Source organism: Pleurodeles waltl, chromosome 3_1, assembly GCF_031143425.1.
Source record: "Pleurodeles waltl isolate 20211129_DDA chromosome 3_1, aPleWal1.hap1.20221129, whole genome shotgun sequence".
NCBI classification, from domain to species: domain Eukaryota; kingdom Metazoa; phylum Chordata; class Amphibia; order Caudata; family Salamandridae; genus Pleurodeles; species Pleurodeles waltl.
Genome location: NC_090440.1, coordinates 230,719,401 through 230,740,796, shown reverse-complemented (window position 1 = coordinate 230,740,796; position 21,396 = coordinate 230,719,401). Strand labels below are relative to the sequence as shown.

Sequence of the window (21,396 nt, the reverse complement as noted above, 5' to 3'; positions counted from 1 at the left end):
ATTCAAACTGGCTCCTCCCAGGTCAACTTTGTGGGGATCTGTTCTTCTAACTGCATACACCTCAGCGTATCATCATCTCTGGAATCACATGCGCCAATTAGGGTGACTCAGAAGCAGCTGCACATAATGTCTATAACTCTCATACATACACACATTAGCAGGATTACCTGCGCACTCCTTCGTGGTTCTCAATTTTACTGATGATTTTGATATTCTTTCCTTTCTCCCCAAGTACTTTCCTGACGGCATTGACATCTGCAGCTTTGCGAATAAAGGATGCAAACACCATGTCCACACCCTGTTCAACACCAAATTGCAAGTCCTGAATGTCCTTCTCTGAAACAGCAGGAAGGTCAACAGCTGCACCAGGTAGGTTCACCCCCTTCTTGCTACCCAAGGATCCCCCATTCTCCACCTCAGTGAGGACATAATCAGCACCTAAAAATAAAGGTTAAATGTCAAACTTTTCACCAACAGCTGAGCTGTGGCTAAAGGCATTCACTTGCTGGCTAACCAGCATACAAAACTACCTCTTGGCCTCCTCCCCACAATCAGTTAAATACCCCTGAAGGACACTTTCCTCATGCTCGTTTGTAGCTTAATCAGCACATCTAAAACAATGCGATTGTTCACATTTGTATTAGTTAGACCAGTGCTGGCATTGTTACCTTGCACCCCGGAATGCATCTCCTCCCTCTGGCACAGGGAACCCATGAGCATGCGGGAAGGGCACCTGGTACTAGAGTACACAACCCCTCCCACCACCACCACCCATATATATATATAAATAATAAATCAAAAAATACTAGTTTAAATTAAGGTTTCTCCTATCAATAGTCCATTGATTTTTTTTTATGTCATAGCAGCATAGTTGAACAGAAAGGACAAACACTGGCAGGATGCTTCGATTAACTAAATAAATGTTACTTTAAACCCCGCCGCCCCCCCCCAAAAAAAGTGCTTCCGTAGCCCTAGCCCACATCCTACAAAAACAAACTAGCCATGCCTCAAGATCCAGCGAATAGAATGGATTCCCAAAATGGCAGAAGCAAGAAGTCAAAAGCTGGTATTCAATTTAAAATCAAACACTAACCTCTGAAAGTTTGCTTTTTGTCAGTCATCTCCTTCTGCCCAATCAATACAGTTACACTAAGTAGACAGATTTATTTCAAACATAGGATATGTGGTTTGCACCACGCCCCATTTGTAAATTATATTCGGACTCAGTTGTGGGCCAAAATCCAAACAGTTGCTGTGATGGAGCCCCTCACAGGCGATGTGCAAAGATGTAGGGCAACCTCCTTGCTCTACTGGAGGAGACTTCCTGTAGCGCTTTCCAAGGACGGGTCCTACCTTTTCTACATTGCTTTTCAATTCAATCACCACCAAGACATTTTATTATTGTGACTCATTCCTGTGCTCCAGCAGGCTAGACACTCTAAATGGGTGAACTGAAACTTATATGCCACTTCCCATGCTACTCTAACGTACTGCAAACATTGTACCTCAATTCGTTTACCAAACCAAAAAATGTAAATGGGGGGGGGGGGGGCGACGTTTAACAAACAGCAAATAGTTGAGACAGCACTATAAACGCTCTGTAGCATTTGAAAATCACTTCAATTAATAAAAGGCTGGATCCTTGCAATACCGCTTTCTAGAAACATGGCCTTTTAACTATCCTTTGCGTTACTTTTACTCTATTTTCACTTATTAAAACACAGTGAATTAGTGGCTTCATTGTGTCACGGTACACAATGCTCCTGGCAAAGATTGAACATTTTAACCTGGCATCATGAATGCTACTCGAATAAAGCGGCATCCTAGAGCACGACACTTGGGTGACTCGACGCGTTGGGTAACAAACCGTGAAAGGGCACAACACGTGATTTACAATACCCTGACCTGCGCATAGAAAACAAACTGAAATGATACTCTGCATTAGTACAAAGTAATACTATGAAAGAAGGCGAAGCAACATAAAATAACTACAGCAGTTATTTGAAAGCAAAAGTTACAAATGTGACAAGTTTACTCCATGTATCGCTGCATCACATAGGCAGATTCCTACACCAAGTCTGCGATCCTTATGAAGCAACCACATTATCAAACAGGAATCTCACGGACAAGCAGTTCCCAAAATATGACAAAGAGAAAAATGAATAGTCTCACATACCAACTTCCTTCACCAGCAGGGAAATAAGGCCATCATCTACGTAGATTTTGCTACCAGGCTCCACAACCTTGGGTAGATTCTTGTAGTCCAACCAAAGAACGTGGTCGTCACATTTTTCCTTGTAGCCATCATCTAGAGTTATTTTTAAAGGAGCTCCCTTCTTCAACTCAACCTCTGCTGTGCCACTCTGAGGAAGACACGATAGGTGATGTTTCTGATCCACTGACAAAAACGCTCACAAGATAGATTTGAATAGATACTTACTCCCTTTATGAGCCCAGTGCGTATCTCTGGGCCTTTGGTGTCCAGTGCAACGGCCACTGGACGGTAGAGAATAGGGTTTGAAGCAAAGCTTTCTGTAGCCTCCCGTACGTTCTTAATTGTGCCTGCATGGTACTGTTAAGAAATAAGGTAGGGGACAAGAATGAAAACATTAGAAATTCAGCAAAGAACATGGAACACTGCAAATGAACATGTCAACACTCCGCACATAAGGCATCGGCAAGGAATTCACAGATGAGACTACCAGATTGTTAGCACCCAGGAATTTCGTGGAAGCCTACAGATCATGCAGAAAGCCCAGATATTTGTTTGGGAGGCAGGTTTGAAAAAAGAAGGGAGATTGAGCCAATGAAGAGTAATGAAAATAAAAACAGAACCTAAAAACATTCGAGAAAAAAAAAAAAAACGCAAGAAAAGTGAGCAGCCTTCCCTGGCTAAAACAAATTAGGCTTGGTAAGCAGGTTCACTTCATACCAACTTCGCACGTGAACTGAGCCATCTGTGAATCAGACCTAAAACTTGATCAGAGCCTCATTTCAAACGAATATGTTGAAATGCTACCCTGAGTAGAGTTATCAGTTGCAGAGGAGAAACAATCATACTTCCAGATTACGGACTGTAGCGCTGCCTGCAATGCCATGTAAACAAAGTGTCGAAGCCTCACAAGAAGCGGCAGGTGGTCGCTATCAGACTAGCTACACTGCTGGTACTAACTACTCAGCTAACCTGTGAGAAGCTGCACAGTACATCTTTGCTTGGATGTCACCCAGTTACCTTGAAACACTCCCCTAGATCAACAGAACACCCTCCACTGCATGCAGTTCGTTTCCCTGAAAACAGGTCTTTTACTACATACCACGGCTTGGATGCGAACCGCCTTGGGACACAAGGGCTATTACTGCAGTGAAACACTTTCCACTGAAAGCACTGAAGTTAGCTGTAGTAGGCACCTGACTTAAGGCTCAAATGACAAACCTATGTAAACTTGATTTTGCTTTTCTTGACTCTCCAAAACATATTTGCTGACAAACCTTAAGGAAAGATTCTTCAGACTCGCACGAGTGTATTAAGACTGGGAAAACCAGGAATACAGTGGTGCAATGTTAAACAACTCCAGCACTTTACGCTGTAGAAAAACCCAAGCAAAGCATTTGAAGGCACTCTAGCATACCCCTTGGCTGTTATACAGTTACTCCATAGTTTTTGCAACACGTTCGTGGGGAATAACCCTCAGATGTATGGCATATAAAGTCAAAAGACCCGAGTCAGGCGGGAGACTCCCGATTTCGAACGACCCAAATAGCTTAATTTTAGGAGCCTTCCGTCTAAAAATCACCTCAACTTGAATGCAACTCAATGGGGAAAATGAATTCCCCCGATTATATTTTCAAAACCTCCCCCTCATCTTGTCCAAAATGTTGGCATGTATGAAAACAAGATGGGGCATTACAGTCCACCCACTCCTTATACCACTTGCCAACATGTAGCACGAGCCTTTTATTCCTGCACACAGCAGCGGCAGCAGCCTTCCCCTGGAGGCCAGCGCGCAAGGACACCTCCCCCAGCAGGCTTTCTATTAATAGTCCAGAGCCACTATGGATTGAGTTCCCCGTGACCTTTTGCTGAAGGTCGAGAGAAAAAACAAAAAAAAAACAAATGTTAAGCACCAGCAAGATATTCGGTTATGATCTAATAGGAGGAAACAAAATACTAATGTATGGGGGCCAAGACGCAGGATATCCAGCAGTGGGCAGGACTGGATGACAGACTCACAGCATGGACGCAAGTAGTGCTGCAAAGGCTAGATTAAATGCAAGCGTCAAAGAAACACTGGCCCAGTCCTCACAAATGCCTTACTCCGAGATAGTCTTAGCTCCTCTCTTGCTTCGGTGCCATCATTCCCGCACAAACGAATTCACTTACTCATTTCACTTCTCCAGTCAGAACACAGACTCGCTGAAAGCATTTAACTCGCCAGTTTATGCATCTGCCCATGGCCACTTGACTTACTTTCCCGTGGGCACACCAGCCACTCCCTTAGAGTATTAGAAGGGCCTTCGCTCCCCTCCTACTACCGGCCCTAGAATGGAACAGCAACATGCAACTACAGCCAAGACAGCCACTGCAATGACTGGAAATTACAGCAGTCACCCTCTCCGCCTGCCTGTCATTAGGAGAAAGCAGGGTTACTAGTCCACCGCCAGTCCTAGCAAGCTGTACAACAGAAGCACGTTGAAGTAATGGCAGTGTTGGACAGAATGGTCTTGTATAAATAACATTGCCTGGAAGTGTACTGAACTACCAAACAAGCACTTTAAAGTACTGCTCTTCCTCCCACTAGTTACTGTGCACAGAAACTTTGTGACTTGGTCACGTCTGGAGGGGCCCTTCTCCAACGCCACTATATAAAGCTCCTCCCCTCCCCCCCCCCCCCCACACACACACACACACTTTCCCTCCCATAATACTCTAAAACTCCTACAGTACTGCCACTACACCACATCTCCTAGATGATGACCACTGACTACTTGCCATATCAACTCTACAAATCTGCCATTACAACATGCTCCCCTCCCCCCCCGCTCCCCTCCTCAAACTATCCTTATAGTACGGCACAGCCTAGTCTCCTCCAGAGTACTGTAACTACCACCAGCCCTGAATACCAAAAACAGAGAAATCAGGCAAGTCCCTACCACACTACGTTCTCTATGAAACCCTAGGAGCACCACTACCGCCACTTCCAGGTCTTCTTCCCACTCCCGGCACCTTAGGTGTCAAACGTCTGCCATGTCCTTATCTGGTAGTCTGCTTCATACTAACTGTCCAAATGCATACAAGAATGTTATGAACTCATAGCTCTGGTTTAAGACATCTCGTCTCCCAAACCAGTTCTCACAACAATCACTATATGCTTCCTTTAGCAGTTTGATGACTCCACAACAGTCAGCGCCGCAAAAGCCTCACCTCCCTCAGCTCCTTACTCCCGGTGCTTCGAATTCTAAAGCACTTACACTACCTTCTCTTCTAGGTGCTCCACCTTCTAAACGTGGCCCAAACCTGAACACCTGCTTTCCACTCATTGCCTAAATAATGCCAGAGCACTGACGTTATCTCAAACCTACCACAACTCCTACATTCTTCTTTTTACCCCTAGAACCATCAAGCTCCAGCTTTTACCTCATGAGTTCCATGAGAGAAGTTGAGACGAGCGACGTTCATGCCAGATTTTATCATCTCCTTCAGGGTCTCTACAGCGCAGGATGCAGGACCTGCAGGAAAAGAAAAAAAGAATCAACTTACAAAAAAAAAAAAAACATACCAAAGGGCATTGCCCACAGTTAACTCCGATTTCCCTTAAGCGGGCATTAGCACGATATCCCAAATGCTACACACCAATAGTACAGATAATTCCAGTATTCCTTGCCACAATTGGCTCGGAGTCGATGTCTAGGCGGCACATGTGTTCTAGGAAGGTGTCGGCCATGGCAGCATGGAGTTGCTGGGTCTGGATGAAGGCACTTCCAGCCTCCAAGGTGTGGTGCTTAGACATGGTTGCTTCAGAGATTCACCTAGCAAGAAAAAGATCAGAATTAAAATTAAGACAAAAATAAATAAATAGATTGGGGGAGGAATAGTGAGGCAAACTAAAGGAAAAAGAGAACTAGCAAAACCACCAGGCAACCAACGATCTGCAGTGAAACTTGGAAATAGAGGTTTCACTATCCTTCATTTCCACATAAACATCAGTTCTCTGAACAGATGTACTTAGTAGAGCAGCTAACCCTCAAAAGTGTACTAAAACGTGATCATGTAGGAAGGCAAATGTCATTCTCCATGACTAGAAGCGAAGTGTTTTCCCCTCACTTACTGACGTTAAGCAGCAGTACTGGGCATAACACAGAACTGCCTTGTGTGGGGGTAATCCTCCGCCCCGGAGAACCTGTCCTACCTCTGACTAGGACAAGGTTTCCAGGATCGATATTTCACTGTCTTTTTACTGCACCCACCATGCATGTTCGCTCAAAGGGCCTTTCTATAACCCAACATACTAAGTATATAATAAATTTCAACACACTAAAGATGCACATGGCAAGCTTGACAATTTCCATGAAGTTCACATCATATTAAAACATATTACTGAAGATTTCTGTTCCAATGTAGAGGAGTGCCCATTATAAACGTAACATTAATACAAAAGTTTGCAGTATCAATCAACTACTAAGTACATTCTTGAAAAGAAAGGAACAAGAAAAAACCTCCCTGCTCAGCACTGTCACAATGTGCATTGTCTGCTGTCCAGACAGTGAATACTGCAAGAGTGCTGGGGCACCCTACGGGCTACAGCTCAATTATGAGCCGGAGACAATGCCGCAGCCGGTTTCCTGCTATGATGGAGGGCCGGAATTGAGGTTTCCACCTGCCAGCCTAGCGGCAAACTGCTAACAGGTCCGGCGAGGTGGTCGCCACTACAGCAGTGGCCACCCTGTCACAGGCTTTCCTGTCCACCAAACTCAAAATGAGGGCTTAGTGCGACACTTTCTCATGAGTAAAACCAAGGAGTGAAATGCATGGAAAGAGATAAACATTAGAAGTTACACCCTTTGAGCATCGAGAATGTCTAAAATAGCTTGAAACCGTCTAGAAATCCATGAAATGGAAGGTTAAGATACAGATACCAATGAAACCTCAGCACACAATCACACTTTAACAGTCAGAAACGTCATAGCAGGAAAAAGACCAGTTGTGCTGTTTAGAAACTACAGTTGGACTGATCAAATAAATCTAAAATAAGAAATTCACTTTAGCACAAGAAATCAACTTCACTGATCTGAAGGCTGGGTGTACGGAACATTTTTTTTGTAATTCAGAAGTGTGATGCAAACAAAGATTTCAATAGAAGAAAAACAATTAGAACACTTCACTTTGTGATTTGCAAGTGAAAAATATTTGCAGAAACTCGATTTCCAAACATTGTACACTACAGTTGTAAAACCACGTCAGAAGGAAATGTTGTGGCCATTACATTGGGAAAATCTGCTGACTGCAAATAAGTGCTAACACTTCATGCATTTAATAAAAGTGATAGATTTTCAACATGATTTGATAAACATTCCTGCCACCGCCCTGAAGGCAATGTGGTTAATGAACTAAGAGGCGAGTCAGTAATCACGTGTATTCTGTGTGGCTAGATTTGTATTATATAGGGAGTAGAGGTTTAGTCTATTAAATCAAACAAAAGTGTTTTGTGCAGCAGACATGCTGAACTTACTATAGGTGCTCTCATTATGGGATGAAGAAAATGCAGCTCAGTGAATTAAAATATTTGCCCTGGATCACAGTTTGAAACCAGTGTATGGGTCAAGTGCATTTTAATTAGGTCGAGTAGGTTATTTAAGTCACTAAACCTGCAGGTCAAGTAACATTTTTACAAATATTTGAGGCCTGTATGGTGCATGAAGATTACTTTTCTGTTGTCTGGCAGACCCTACCAGCTGGTCTGCCCAACAGGCATCATCTGGACAGGTTACTCCTTCTGTAGTAATAGAAGGCTCTTCACCATTCTCAGCAGGCTGGCTAGGATGTGGATAAGTGCACAGAAGAGGAATTTTGCTCAAATGGACAAGTAGTCCCAAATTTAAGTCACACAGATAACAAAAAGGTCTGGTCACAGTTAAGGTTTCACAAAACATGGTGCACTACCAACACCTCATGTACCAAACCCAAGACAAAGGATGTAGGCTACTAGTAGTGCAATGAAAGCACACATGAACCACCCTCCAGGACACAAGACAGGTCCAGGGCATCACACCCATGCCCAAGGACAAGCGTAGGGCTCAGCACACACCCTAGATCAGTGCGAAGGAAAAAGGAAAAAAAAAATAAAATAAAAAATAAATTAAAAAAAAGATACCAAACACACGCAATTGGGGAATCCGTGCAGGGGGAACACAACAGCCATACAAGGGACATTCCCATCCCAGCAATCTGTTAAGCTGGTTGTGGGAGACTCTTATGCCTAGACTAAATTGAACTTGTAAAGAGAGCAAATACCCAAAAGTATGCTAGTGCTAGAAACAAATTAGTGTAGTGGAATCAGTTTTGGAAAAGCCAGGTCTTGATTTTATGTTTCCTAATTTTGGTTTGGTCTGACAGCAACCCAACGGAACCAGACGAAGATTCCAATATGTAGTTCACTGGTAGGAAAATGATCTACCTCCCTGTCTGCTGGGAGATTTAGAAAGCCAACACCAAGTGAAGAGAGGAAAGCTATAGATGACAAAGGTGTGTAGCTACTGAATTTGTCAGCTGTAAGAGGGACCAATAATGTTGAGAGCTTGATGAGTAATGCATAGTGACTTGAAAATTATGTGGTTTTGTATGGGCATGTCTAGAATCCAAAGATGATTGATGAGAAAGCATGGGATGCCACTTGGAAGGTAGTTGGCATAGTCCAAATGAGGGGATACTAAAGACTGCTTCCCCTTTGCACCAAGAAAACTGTAGTGGAAATATAAAACCTTTCTCAAGAGAAGAAAAATCTTGAAACTTATGTCAGCTCTCTTAGCGATGTGTGGGAAAGGAGAGTATGCTGTCGAAAAACAGCACTTCGATTCCCGGTAGAATGTACTGGGTTGGGTAAAGGGCACTGTTCCCTTGGTGGACAACGAGAAGACCAATAGGAGTACTGATTACCAAAGATCAAGACCTCATTTTTCAGTTTAAGGCAGCTTAGAGGCATCCAGTATGCAACCCAGAGTCTACAATTGCAGAAATTGTTTTGAGTGGCATCTCTCTGTCTTGAGAGATGGGAACAGTTTATGTTATCTGCATAAGGAATAATACTGAATCCATAAGATCTGACCAGATCAGCTAGTAGGGCAACAACGTTGAATACTACAGGGCTTAATGAGGAGCCTTGTGGGATCCTGCCTTTGAAAAAGTTCTTGTAACTGGAAAGGTAAACAGATAATTAACTGCTTTCACCAGGATTTTAACTGGTTGAGAGAGATGAAGGGAGAAAAAAAAAAAAAAAAAAAAAAAAAAATGTGGAAGAGCGGGTCAGCAATATGTTTCCTAGTAAAACAGTGTTTCTGTAAGCTAGGAGCAGTGGCCAAATATTTGCTGCAAAGTTCAGTAAAAGCAGACCCAACCTGATGTGAGACAAGCTGAAGAAAGCTGTGGGGCAAGGATCTAGTGGGAAGACAGATTTAGTGGTTTAAGCAGCTGAATGGTAAGTTTCTCTAACAAAAAGGAGGAAAGTTTGACAAAGGAGGCACGCAATTTGGAAAAGGTTGGGAGATCAGCTAATGTTTCACTGAAGCTAATCACAGTAGGGAAAATATTGTAAAACAGTCATGTTGATGTCCCCGAAGAAAAATGTAAATTACTAAATAGTGATTGGGAAGGCAAAATGGTGGAGCTCATAGCCACTGGATGTGATAAAATATTTACTATTGAGAATAGTTCATGTGTACGATTAGGTAAAGTATCAATTTGGCTTAACCGACCTGTGCTTTGGCCTTTTTTTTTTTTTTTTTAGTAGAATCATAGAGCAATGAGCTGAACTAAAGCCAACTATAAGTACTGGTAATGAACACAATAGGTCTTCTGAGTTTTAGGTTTCAAATACAGATTTTTAGATCAGTTAAAGCAATGCCAGTATTACAGGGAGATTCACAACCACAATTGTATGGTGTGTGTCAACTGCTGGCGTTTATGGCTGCCATAGGTAGAGTGGCTAAAGACTAGCAGAAAACTCTGTAGAGCATGGGCAAGGCAAATAAACGTTTTGGGGAAGACACAGCAATGCAAAACTTGCTGGTCGTTTGAAAAACTGCATGGAAACATGGATGCTAGTTTAACTAAATGAGTGTACAGTGACAAAGCACAACAGCTTGTATATCCAGTAAGAACATTAACTAGAATAGTGACAGGCTTCACATATCACTGAAACCTTCAGGCTAAAAATCTGAAGACCTCGTCTACAAATTTATGATGCATTTGACCTTCTCTGGTTGAAGCAGTAATCCAAAGAGGAAAGTCATGTTGGACTTTCAACGTCTGTGCTTTAGTACTCTAAGTATAGGCCATCAAGAACTCATTGGTGCCACCTAAGAGTAACAGCTTCCCTGAAACTGGCTTCTGTACAATAAAATGCAGGGTCTCCCCTACCGAGGTGACCGTTCTCATTAAAATTATGCACCAAATAAATGGTTAGAAAATGAGGGACATTTGTAATGTAACCCCTAATAAAGAAACTCTGATGTCATTTCATACAGCAAAGGTTTTGCTATCCGTTACCCATGCATGGTTTGACAACATGACATATGCATCTCTCATGCTTGCCAGTTCTATTATTCAGGAAGAAGGGCCTTTGGCCATGCCCAGCGGGAGTTAGCCACAGAGCTGGTCTCTCTTGGTGTGAGGGTGTCTCTGGCTGTGAGAGTGGCTGTGTCGGAGTGTGAGTGGGTGGGAGAGGGTCTATGTGGGTGTCCGAGTGTCAGATTGTGCTCCAATAGATGAATTCACCTCCACAAAAGGATTTCAGATTGTTATTCAATATAGAAACACAAGGTAAACACACTTGCTTTGCCTTCGTCAAGCCCAGGAGTTAGGCACATTTGTTCTTTCCAGAAGTGGAGCTTCAACTGGGGCACTTGCAACATTTATATTTGTAAGTGCTTCCTGTTGGGACTTAATTTCTATAAAGTGAGCATCATGGCCAGAACAGAATCTCACCTGCTCGTTTATCCACAGTTTTGCACAAAATGACTACCCAACTAGAGCGCTTTCTACTGGTTAGGGAGTAAGCGATACCTCATTGGTTTAATGAGGATTGTTTGTTTGGCGTGGTCATGGTCCCCCTCACTGGCCCATCCCCCCCCCCCCCAAAAAAAAACAAAGAGGTCACATTCTGGACCAAGAGCTACCTTATCCAATCCTTCCAGTGGTTTGGCCGCTATTCCTGTTCAAAATCCCTATAGAAAAAAATAATGCATGGGGAAAAACTGTTTTGCTCCCCCCTCTTATTTTTTCTACCCCTGCTCGACGATCACCCTGAAGCTTTCCAGACAGTAGCTGATGTGAGCATCATTTTTTGGGAACATTTTGTCAAGATTCATCAAACAGCACCAGAGTTATTAGCAAATGAAAAACGCTTTGTTTATAGAAACCAGGTCCCAACTATAGCTACCTGATGGCAACGGCCACTAGACAATTTTTTTTTTTTTTTTTTTTTTTTTTAATAATTATACATACACACGTCAGTGTTTCCAAAGCAAAAGTAATTCCTATGTTTATCTTGAGTAAAAAAAAAAAATACTTAAGTGTATACCTCAACCCAACGGGGGAACAGTTTGACCTCCTTAGGGCTTGAATGCAGCAATAAATGGATAAACAGTCTGCAGTTACCTGTCTAGACAGTTGACAACTATAGGGGCACCACACTCCCATGCTGGGGGACGACATGGATGCTGCTAGCGGAGTCTAAGATGCGTCATGCTGTGGGACCCCTGTGGAAGTGCACGATAATGCATACCATCATTACACTTGCTTAAATAATACGTACTAGTTTTCCACTGCTTAGTTCACAATAAACGGCACTCTGGGGGTGTTGGTCTTAGACTCCTGAAATTGTATTTAACCTGTTAACAATGAATGAAAAGCCCGCTTGCATCTTAATGCATTTTGGGCATTATAAAAAATAAAAAAAAGTGCACAGTGCCACTCTTCTAGGTAAATGAGACTAGTCATCCTGCTAGTTATAGTAGGGGAGATGTAGTCCAATAACCACTTGTGGCCTGCATTAGCTGCTGTACAGCACAGCCCACCGCTCCAGTCAACCCACAAAGGTGTTTCTATAACAATCCCTCTGCCGAGCTTAAACTAGTTTTGATTCTGGATTAGCAATGACCCTAATTAGTAGAGAGCTGAAGATGTCACCGTACTTTACATTAGTGGGTTGGGCACAGCCATACTCCAGGAGTTACGAGCCATTGGCTAGCCCAGCACAAGACTAATAGCTCCTGATAGCTGGATATGAAAAAGCTGTATCACAGCCTTTGCCACGCAGAACAAGTTCAACCGTTTGAAACGGTTCATCCACAGTATGGTACAACCAACAAGCAGTTTATAAAGGGCATGCCCAGGCCTGAAGCTACTGCAGGGCATGCATGAGTTCATGGTTTACATTTGGCACAACTTCTGCTTGGGAACAAATGCTTAACGAGTCAACTCCCATCACACTGAAGCGCAGAACTGTTCTCTGCTTCCTGAAACAGCGCACGTCCAAGTGGAAAGAATGGATGCACGAGTACAGGCAGGTGTGGCAAGTAGTATGTGCACACGGTGGTGCAGATACATTTATTCACGGAGCTGGTCTAGCCAGCTTCGCATGAGCTTCAGAGCAAGCACTTGCATTCGGAGAAGGTTATTTCAACAAGAAGCCAGAGGAGAGGAAGATCTATTTCACATAAACCAGAATGTTCAGGGGTGCTGCTAACCTCGAGGTGCGATAGGTTATTTTAGCCAAGCACTGATCTACGTGAGTATGGGCATGGCAGCAGTAACTAATGTGGAATCCTAGACGTTAACATATATTAGAAGTCGGTCTGCCCTTAATGCTCAGGTAACAAGTGTTAAAAAATACTAATGACATGTTTGTGGCTACATTTTAACTTGGTCTGGGAAAACAATATCCTAAATAGTTCCTTAAGGAGGCGAACGTTTTTTAATTTGAATGAAGCACAATTGGTAGAAGGCTCTGGAGTCTATTCCCAGAACTGCAGATGGCACTCAATTTTTGCAAGTGCAGTTTCTTATCCTTCATTTTTCTGTCTCACCTGGAATTTCTTTATTAAGAAAAAGAAAAAGAAAAAAAAAAAAAAGAGAAAAAAAAAGTGGGGTGTTTAGCCTGCTCACAGCTTACCACTGGTTGGCTGTGTCAGCCATAATTTCTTCCCTTTCACTGGTGAGCTCTGTGGGCCAGGGCCAGCTTTAGGGCCGTGTGGCTGCTGACCTGGATTGGGGGGGAGGAGGGGTGGCACTGTGTTTAACAATATGTTAGAAATCTGCAATATTAAAGCACCTGCTTTAAGGTTCATTGTGCATCCAGCCTTCGGGAAGCAATTAAAATGTCAAGATACCTCTTGTGATTAACCAGCTTGGGAGAGAGTTTTGTCTAGCAGCAGCTTTGACTCACCATAAAGTAGCGTAGAAGGTTAATATGCCTGCTGTAAATACCACAATTATATTTTATGTGGATAGCTGAGTGGATTCGTAAAGACAGCCTTTACAAGCAGCGCTTTAAAACAAATAAAAGTATCTGTTTGGGGTGGGGAGGGTGGCTATGGAGAGATGAGGGGCACATGTTCCAGCTGGTAGTTATGATATTCAAGGAGGTGGTCTTGGGGAGGGTGGGGGGGGGGTGCCAAAATACACTATCAAACAAGGCGCCACCAGCGCTAAAGCTAGCCCTACTGTGGGCCTTACTTTGTGTGTTTTCTTTCCTGTAGCATGGGGGATTTACTGATTGATTTCTTGATTAGTGTTCTTCTGCGCTGTGGCATCACATTTGCTTATTTGTTAGTTACCTCCTTTATAAATTATAGGATGTTTTATTCTTCAAACAGGCTGTTTTCAAAAGGCTTATGTTTCACCATTACCACCCACCATGAACCCTAAAAATCTCTTACTTCCTTTTACCACCCCTAAACATCCTTTTTTTTTTTTTTTTTTAAATAGTAGAAAAAGTAAGTTATTTAAAAACAATAACTATGTGGTAAAGTACTGCATGGCAAATGTACAAATACCTGTGTGGTACTTAATACCAAGAAAAAGCAGCACTGCTGTACAACATGGCTACATGACGTTGACAAAGCCAATAGCTCTTGTATAGAGAGACCTACTGGCATTGCTAATGCTCGTTTGCCACTGTACGTGATCTATAGCATACCAAGTAGGTAAATCGTGGTGTGCCTACTTTAGACCTTTCATTATTGTCTAGCTGCAATGGCCAACAGTTGAAGACCATCAGGCTTCTTCCTAAAATATAAATGGAATTTATTAGCAAGTAACAAGCTAAACATGAACTTATGAGCGAGTTCTGCACGAATTTAAGCAGTCACAAGGGAACTGGTAAGGCTTTTTATGTAAAAAAATTAAGACCTATGATGCTGGTCCCTTCCTAGGTAACAAATACATAATGGAGCTCACAAAAACAACATAAAAGGCTCACTCTATGTTTAGGTTCAAAATTGGCTCAATAAAGAATTCTCGTTTACCAACATACCAAGTTTAAGGGAAGATGTGTACCCTTCCCACTATACTGCATACGTTTTATCTGTAACCCAAGTCTGGGATACCGCAACTGAATGCAGCCATGGTTTCTCCACAAGCAGTACTTTGAGGGGAGTAGCATTGTGCCATAGTCTTAACTAATGCTCATTAGAACTGCACAATTGATTAGATTTGTTCTAATCTGGGCAAATAGGTTGACTCCTGCTATCAATATCATCTTACGTTTATCTTTTCCTTCCAGAGTGTTATCAGGGAAGCATTTCTTGAATAAAGACAATTTACGAAATGAGTTGCATTCCATAAATTATCACTGGCACAGGAATCTTCCAGAGGAAAATATTTCAAGCCAAAGAAAACGCTCAACCCTTCACAAATGGTTTCAAAACCAGAGCCCTCAAATTCATCTCCTACTTGGAAGAAAAGAAAAAAGAAAAAAAAAAAAAAGAAGATTAAAATGATGCGAAGATTTGATAACTAGCTATACAGCATGCAATATCTGTTCAATCGCTCGATTTAAGCCACATACTAAATTGCCCTCATCCATAAGAGGCCCATAACTAACAGTGAAATTCATAAGATAGCCTAGTGGAAGACAGATGCACTGTTCAGAGAAGCTACAAGCCATACGGCCATTAGCACGAACTGAAGACGACATGAAAGTGTTACTGCAGATCTCATAATGAAGTACTTCAAGGCAAACAGAAGTTGGGCATATGTCTCCAGCTCCAACAATCAATGATTGCTACAGTCAGTGCGAGACAATGAGAAAGATGGCACAGGTAGTTTGCTCAAGCACACAAAAAGTAATGGGAGAAGGACTGCATGAAGTCCAAACACTGGCCATTGCTCAGGGTAGCATTTCAACAAATTGTTCTTTTGCACACCAGAGTGGGCTCTGTACTACTGGAGCCAAGCTACACCTAAGTGATGTGCTTCAATCAGGGCGAAATAGGGCTGGTTGCTTGTGTTCTGATTCAGGGAGGACCTGGTTGTGCAGTTCAGGCAGTTTGTGCGAGACTGTTACTATTAGAGCAGGATCAAGACTAGTTTGCATATGGCTGGGTCTAAACTGAGGTAGCATGGTGAAAGAAGGATGGATTGGAATGCTTCCCCGGGTGATTGCCAGTGGTTAGACTATCACCCTATATATCACTGAACCTTCCAGCTCCCCTCGGATGCTGGAAGGGCATATCAAATGCCCAACATCCGATACACCCTTTAAAATTCAAGGGTGTATATGATACTCTGTCGGGATAACGTCGGATCCCGAGTCACTTCTGCTGCTCCTCGAGCTCCCCCGCCCAGACACGCATTGACTAAGGGCAGCCCCTGTGTGTGATGCTGAGACCACTAATCCCCACAGCATCCCTGGGCTCCTCCTCTGCAGGCCCGCATGACGCTCCGTACGTGCAGCAGCTCTCGTACAGCAGAGCTGAGTCACCGGTACACAAGCAACAGGAGACGGGCGGGGGGTGCTCGTGTGACATTGAATATGCCAGAATGGGGAAGAAAGGCGAAGCACGACAAAGCGGGAAGAGAATAGAAAACGCAAAGCGCGGGCAACGTTTCACAGAGAAGGGACCAGCTCACTGTGAAAGCAAGGTCCGACAGAGCATCAGTGTGAGCATCAGTGTGAAGGTCACTGCAGCGCGGCTTCTCCTCGGAACCCCAGCAATGGCGCATCACAGAAATAACAAGTCCGAGGCTGGGCCGAATCTGCTGACAGAACAAAGGATCGACAGCCGCTCCGTTAACACTTCACACATTAAAAGGCATTGTTTGGGGGGGGGGGGGGGGTACATTTTTTGCCGTGGCAGGCACGTACCAGCCATGCTCACCCATGTGTGGTGCGCTGGCATTACTGAGGCTCACTGGTAAAGGAGTTTGAAAGCCACGCTAGAGCTTGGAGATCGTTCTGTAAGGGCAGTACTGAGGTGCACTAACGTCGCCCAATGAAGCTATAGTGGTGCCTAGGAAGGGGTGCTCGCGGGCAGCACTGGGCGGCACCGTGGCGCATGGATGGGGCACGTGAGCCCTGAATGAAGACTTCAGAGGGTTTAGGACTTGCTTAGCAGGAGCGTGTTAGAAGAATAACAGGTACAGTACCGGAAATGCAGTTGTAATTGTGTACGCATGCCAGTAAAAAGTTAACAGGGTGTATGGTGAAAAAGCATCACCAACTTGTATTACGCAACCGTACATACTGGCAGCAGGCAATACACCACACGTAGAGTTGTGCCAAGTCCAATACGCACTGGTGGCGCGCTGCGGCTCACTGTGCGCCTAGTAGGCTGACGTACGTGCAATCACCTACTAAGCTCAGGGGTATGTCTCGAAAGTGGGCGCAGGCCTGTCAACTTTTCAAGACCTAATATGTATTGTAGTTTAAAAGCCAACATCCAGGTAACTCTGCAGAAGGCTGGGAGCTTCTACACTTCAGATAACCGACCAAGGGACCCGCACAGATACGCTATCAGAGCCACTCGTTGTCGTAGCTACCAAAGCACAGAACGAGTTACGATCTCAGGCGTTACGTTACAATACATCCTGCATGATTCAGCCGCAGCCTAATAAATCATGCACCTTTCCAGGGCAGTGCAAGATATCGCGCTGCTTTGAGGCACCCACTGCTGCCGAGGACCGTGACTCAGTTCAGCGGGGCGATTGGTCACTTGTTCAGTAACGTGCACTTTTTTGCAGCAGATGTCCGTCTTTTTTTATGCGGATACAAAAAGTCGCTCTGCTGCGCTCGGCTAAAAGTTAGCTTATCAAAGCAGTTGGGAGCCAACGAGAATAGGTGTGATGCAGCCGATGCGCCAAGCCCGCCCCCTCACATGTCATTTAACGACCAAGAGAAGCTGCGACAGGCCTGGGCGAACATGGGGAACATTTTGCCAGCTAACACACCGCCAACAGGCCTCGTAAACACAGAACCCAACCTGTACCAGGGCAGAAATTGCCCCGTGGAAGGAAGCCACGAAAGCCAGAGTTTTGAGGGATCAATCTTAGGCCAAAGTGTTAAGCAGGACCACTTACAAACCATCCGGGTGCACGAACGACGGGCCAGACCTCACAGCGCACTTCAGCTGACAGAAGCATCACAGCTCCTTATCCTTAACTGTCAGGATTGAACCCCCAGAGCACAAACTCACAGGACAAGCTTCATCTCGCTGCAGTCTGAAGCTCAATAGGCTAGCCCCATCATAGCACAATGAGGAGCCATGAAATAACCTTAGCACATCTAAACGCAGCCGAGCACTCTGACATCATAGGAAAGTATAACCCGCCGTGAAGGCCTATACTCAGGCTAATGCTGGCCATTCAAGGCATGCACAGGTTCCTGTGAGTAACCCCCCACCCCCCACACAAAGCAAGGCGACGTGCACATCCTATCATACAGAAGATTGAGAAAGACCAGTGGAATCAGTGAAATAAATTGTAGTGGACACTAAACGAAAAATGCGCTCAGGTTGGTTAGAAAATCTTAACATGAAGGCTGGACACTATACCACTTAACGTGGGATTGTTCAGTCCCTCACCTTTCCCCTGGTAGAAGCAGTGGGCCACACGAAATCAGACCCTGCCCCCCACACATATGAAGGGGGTGCGGTTATTATTTACAACTCATTAATTAAAATTGGCTCAGCGCCCGACGCTGTCTAGCTAATGTGATCACACCATCCAAATTTTAGTCTCTTTACGATGAATAAGCTATCCCACACCATCAATTTATTTTGGAGAAGATAGAGCAGCAACAATCCCTCTGTTCTTAACCGTAAGAGGTCTATTTCCAGCCCCCTGCCCCCACTCTTACAACATAAGGATTATCACCCAACCCCTCTGCCACCTATGTGGAGAGAAATCAATCACCTTTCCCATTCTGTGGAATAATAAAGCATCTCTTTAGATAAGACATGGGGCAGCGTCGCCATCTACTCCAATGTTCCCAAATGCCCCCTCTCTCTTCGCCCTAATTGGGTTAGATAATGCATTCCTACTCAACTCAGAAAGGCTGAGCAAGCCTCAGTTATGTTCACGATAGGCCAGCACTTCCCTATTCTTCTTACGATACAGCACTCAACTTTTGATAGGATGAGTCAGCAGCACCCTAACATCTTTGTAGAGGGTCCAAAGCATCCAATTATCGTAGGATGGATTAGATCTAGCCCACAAACGTCAACACGTGTACTTCATCCTGTATCCATAGGCTGAGCAGAACTCCTTCCCGTCTCAGGTTGGCCTACATCCATCCTTGCTATATGTTCCCGCCCCTCATCCTCTCTCTACTCTTAAATTGGTCGGCTCCCGCTCTACTGTCCCTAAAGAGGACGACTTCGATCATCACTATTCTCCATAAAATGGGTGACACGGCCCCAGTTCGTCACCCGTAGAATGAGTCAGCACGCCCCTGGAACCACTAATGGTAGGCACCCGATAGACCAGTTTGCTTAAGGGTGGGTCTGTACCACTGCCTCCATTAGTCGTAAGTCCAGACACTACCTTCTTTCTTCGAATGGGCCAGCACTCTCGTATTCTACCTAAAGCAGTCAGTAGTTCCTCGTGCTCTTTCCCCATGCTACCTAAGCTGTATTTTCCTTCATAGTCTCTTACAAAGCGCCACCGCACCCCTTACGAATTTCCTCCATGTCGTTATGCGGCTTCTTGGTATTCGGTCGAGCGCTGTATCATCCTCATGGAGGACCAAATCCTCCCGACGTCCCCATCAAATACTCCGGTCCACATACTAACCTAACGCCATCCAGTTCCTCACCTAGAGCGCACTAGCACCTCTACTGTTCCCTTATTTAAATTTGGATGGATGTGCCGAATCCTCCTACTGCAATCCTTAGTCCCGACCAACAGTCTCTTGTCTTGATCAATATTCTCCCTGATGCAGCCTCCGCAGGTTGCAAGAGGGAGCCATGGGTTGCTATCCAACACGCCCAAATGCTGGCAATCTCACCTGCGTCCTACTCTGCGCTCTCTGTCCGCTCGTCTGCCGGCTTCTCACTTCTCCTCTCCAAGGTGACTACTGACGGAGCACTCTTCGAACGAATCCCTCCGCCACATTAGTCCCCGCTCGCCGAGGACCCGCCCACCAGCGCATGAAGGTCCGCACTCCTGGAAGTGCTTTTACCTCTTTCTCGTTTTCCGTCCCTTTAGGAAGGCGTGACTACGCGCGTCAGATGAAAAGAAACCCCAGCGCACGGCGGACTACATTTCCTAGCGGATGGATCACAGATTTAACATGACGCTATATCACATTGGCCAATGAGTAGGCAGGCATTAGGAGCCCACGACAGAATCATGCAGCTCCAGCCCGTTAAGGCTAGCGGTCCTGCGTGTCTGCCGAGCTGTTTTGCGCATGCCCCCGGTGTGACATTGCACGGTTCACGCTTGCGCGAGTCTGCATTGCGGACTATGGATTTTTGCGCACCTCTTCATGACGGCTCACCTGAAGTAGACGGAGAGATAGAATCTAGCTCGATGCAGAGGTAGTAGAGTATTAGCAGTTGGTCCCCTAGACAGCCACAATTCCAAAATCTGATGGTGGAGGCCATATTGGAATGCTGTCTCTCTCGTCTCTCAAAGTTAGCTTTCAATCGCAAATCGAAATCAAGGCACCGCTATGTCCCTAAGTACCGACGCCAATTTTATTAACGTCGTCTACGAAGTATGTGTGTTGTTGTGTGCTGGCAGTTGGGGGAACAGGGCGCAGGTAGGATGATGAGGTTTCCAAACGGAAAATAAAAAAAGTCAGACGATTGCAAAATTCTTTAATACACAGCAGTCTAAAGAGAGCGTATCAGCAGCAATACCATAATGCCGTTCAACTGTCAACCATAGAACCTCGTTACTACAACATTCCAAGGAGCAAATCATAGGGAACAAGCATTGGCAAAGCCAATAGGTGTGGCAATAGCAGTGCTTAATTTGTAAATAAAAACGTGCCGGTGCCCAAAGCCCTCCTTTTAAACACGCGGCTGCTGCAAATAAATGTGCGCGCATGGAATACTGAGGCAGCGTAATCCTGAAGCCATCTCGGGCCTCTTCAATCCCTATAAAGCCACCACCTGCCTCTTCAGCTCACTCTTGCAGCTTTCTGCTTTCTCCCTTTGTGACGCTTTTTCGTTTTCCCTTCCTCTGTCTTTCCCATGTGTGTCTTTTGCTCGCAACAAATGCTTGAGGCAGAAGAATAAGCTGCAGCCCTCAAAAATAAGTGCCTGTGCTCAGCACCGGAAACAAGCACAAATTAAGCACTGGGCAATAGCCTCCAGCCTTTTGGCTTTGGCAATTCTTGTTTTGTTTTGAAATCGTTTTTGTAAAATCTTATTGTTGGGGGATCAGCCAGGCAACCAATCTAAAAAAAACTTTAGCTACAGCCAAATTTTTTATTTTTGTTGGTTAAAACACCCTTTATTGTAGGAGTGAGAAGAGGACTACTTTGTGTACGGATATGCTTCTTGTGAAAGCTATGTCTGGCTGATGTGCCCTAATCAGGGCAAAACCAGTCCTTGGTTGCTTGTGTACCGTTTCATGGAGGACCTTGCAGTTAGGGCTGCATTCTGTGTCAGGACTGGAGGCTCCTATTATGCTTCTCAATCTTTACTACTCATAAACAACAGCCAATGAAAAAATAG

At 44.5% G+C, this 21,396-nt stretch overlaps 1 protein-coding gene across 2 annotated transcripts in view; it reads right to left on the bottom strand.

The window, feature by feature from the left end:
* Positions 1-20,103, bottom strand: part of PKM (pyruvate kinase M1/2) — a 51,251-nt gene extending 31,148 nt beyond the window's left edge. The window contains exons 1-6 of one of the 2 annotated variants that reach the window (XM_069222275.1): positions 19,719-20,103; positions 5,852-6,027; positions 5,636-5,727; positions 2,441-2,572; positions 2,177-2,363; positions 168-438 (exon numbers count right to left, since the gene is read on the bottom strand). In XM_069222275.1, coding sequence (XP_069078376.1) covers positions 168-438; positions 2,177-2,363; positions 2,441-2,572; positions 5,636-5,727; positions 5,852-6,008 — 839 coding nt within the window. In that variant the 5' untranslated portion in view covers positions 6,009-6,027; positions 19,719-20,103. The remainder of the gene's footprint in view (positions 1-167; positions 439-2,176; positions 2,364-2,440; positions 2,573-5,635; positions 5,728-5,851; positions 6,028-19,718) is intronic. The other variant, XM_069222276.1, reaches the window with a different exon arrangement.
* Between the last annotated feature and the right edge of the window lie 1,293 nt (positions 20,104-21,396).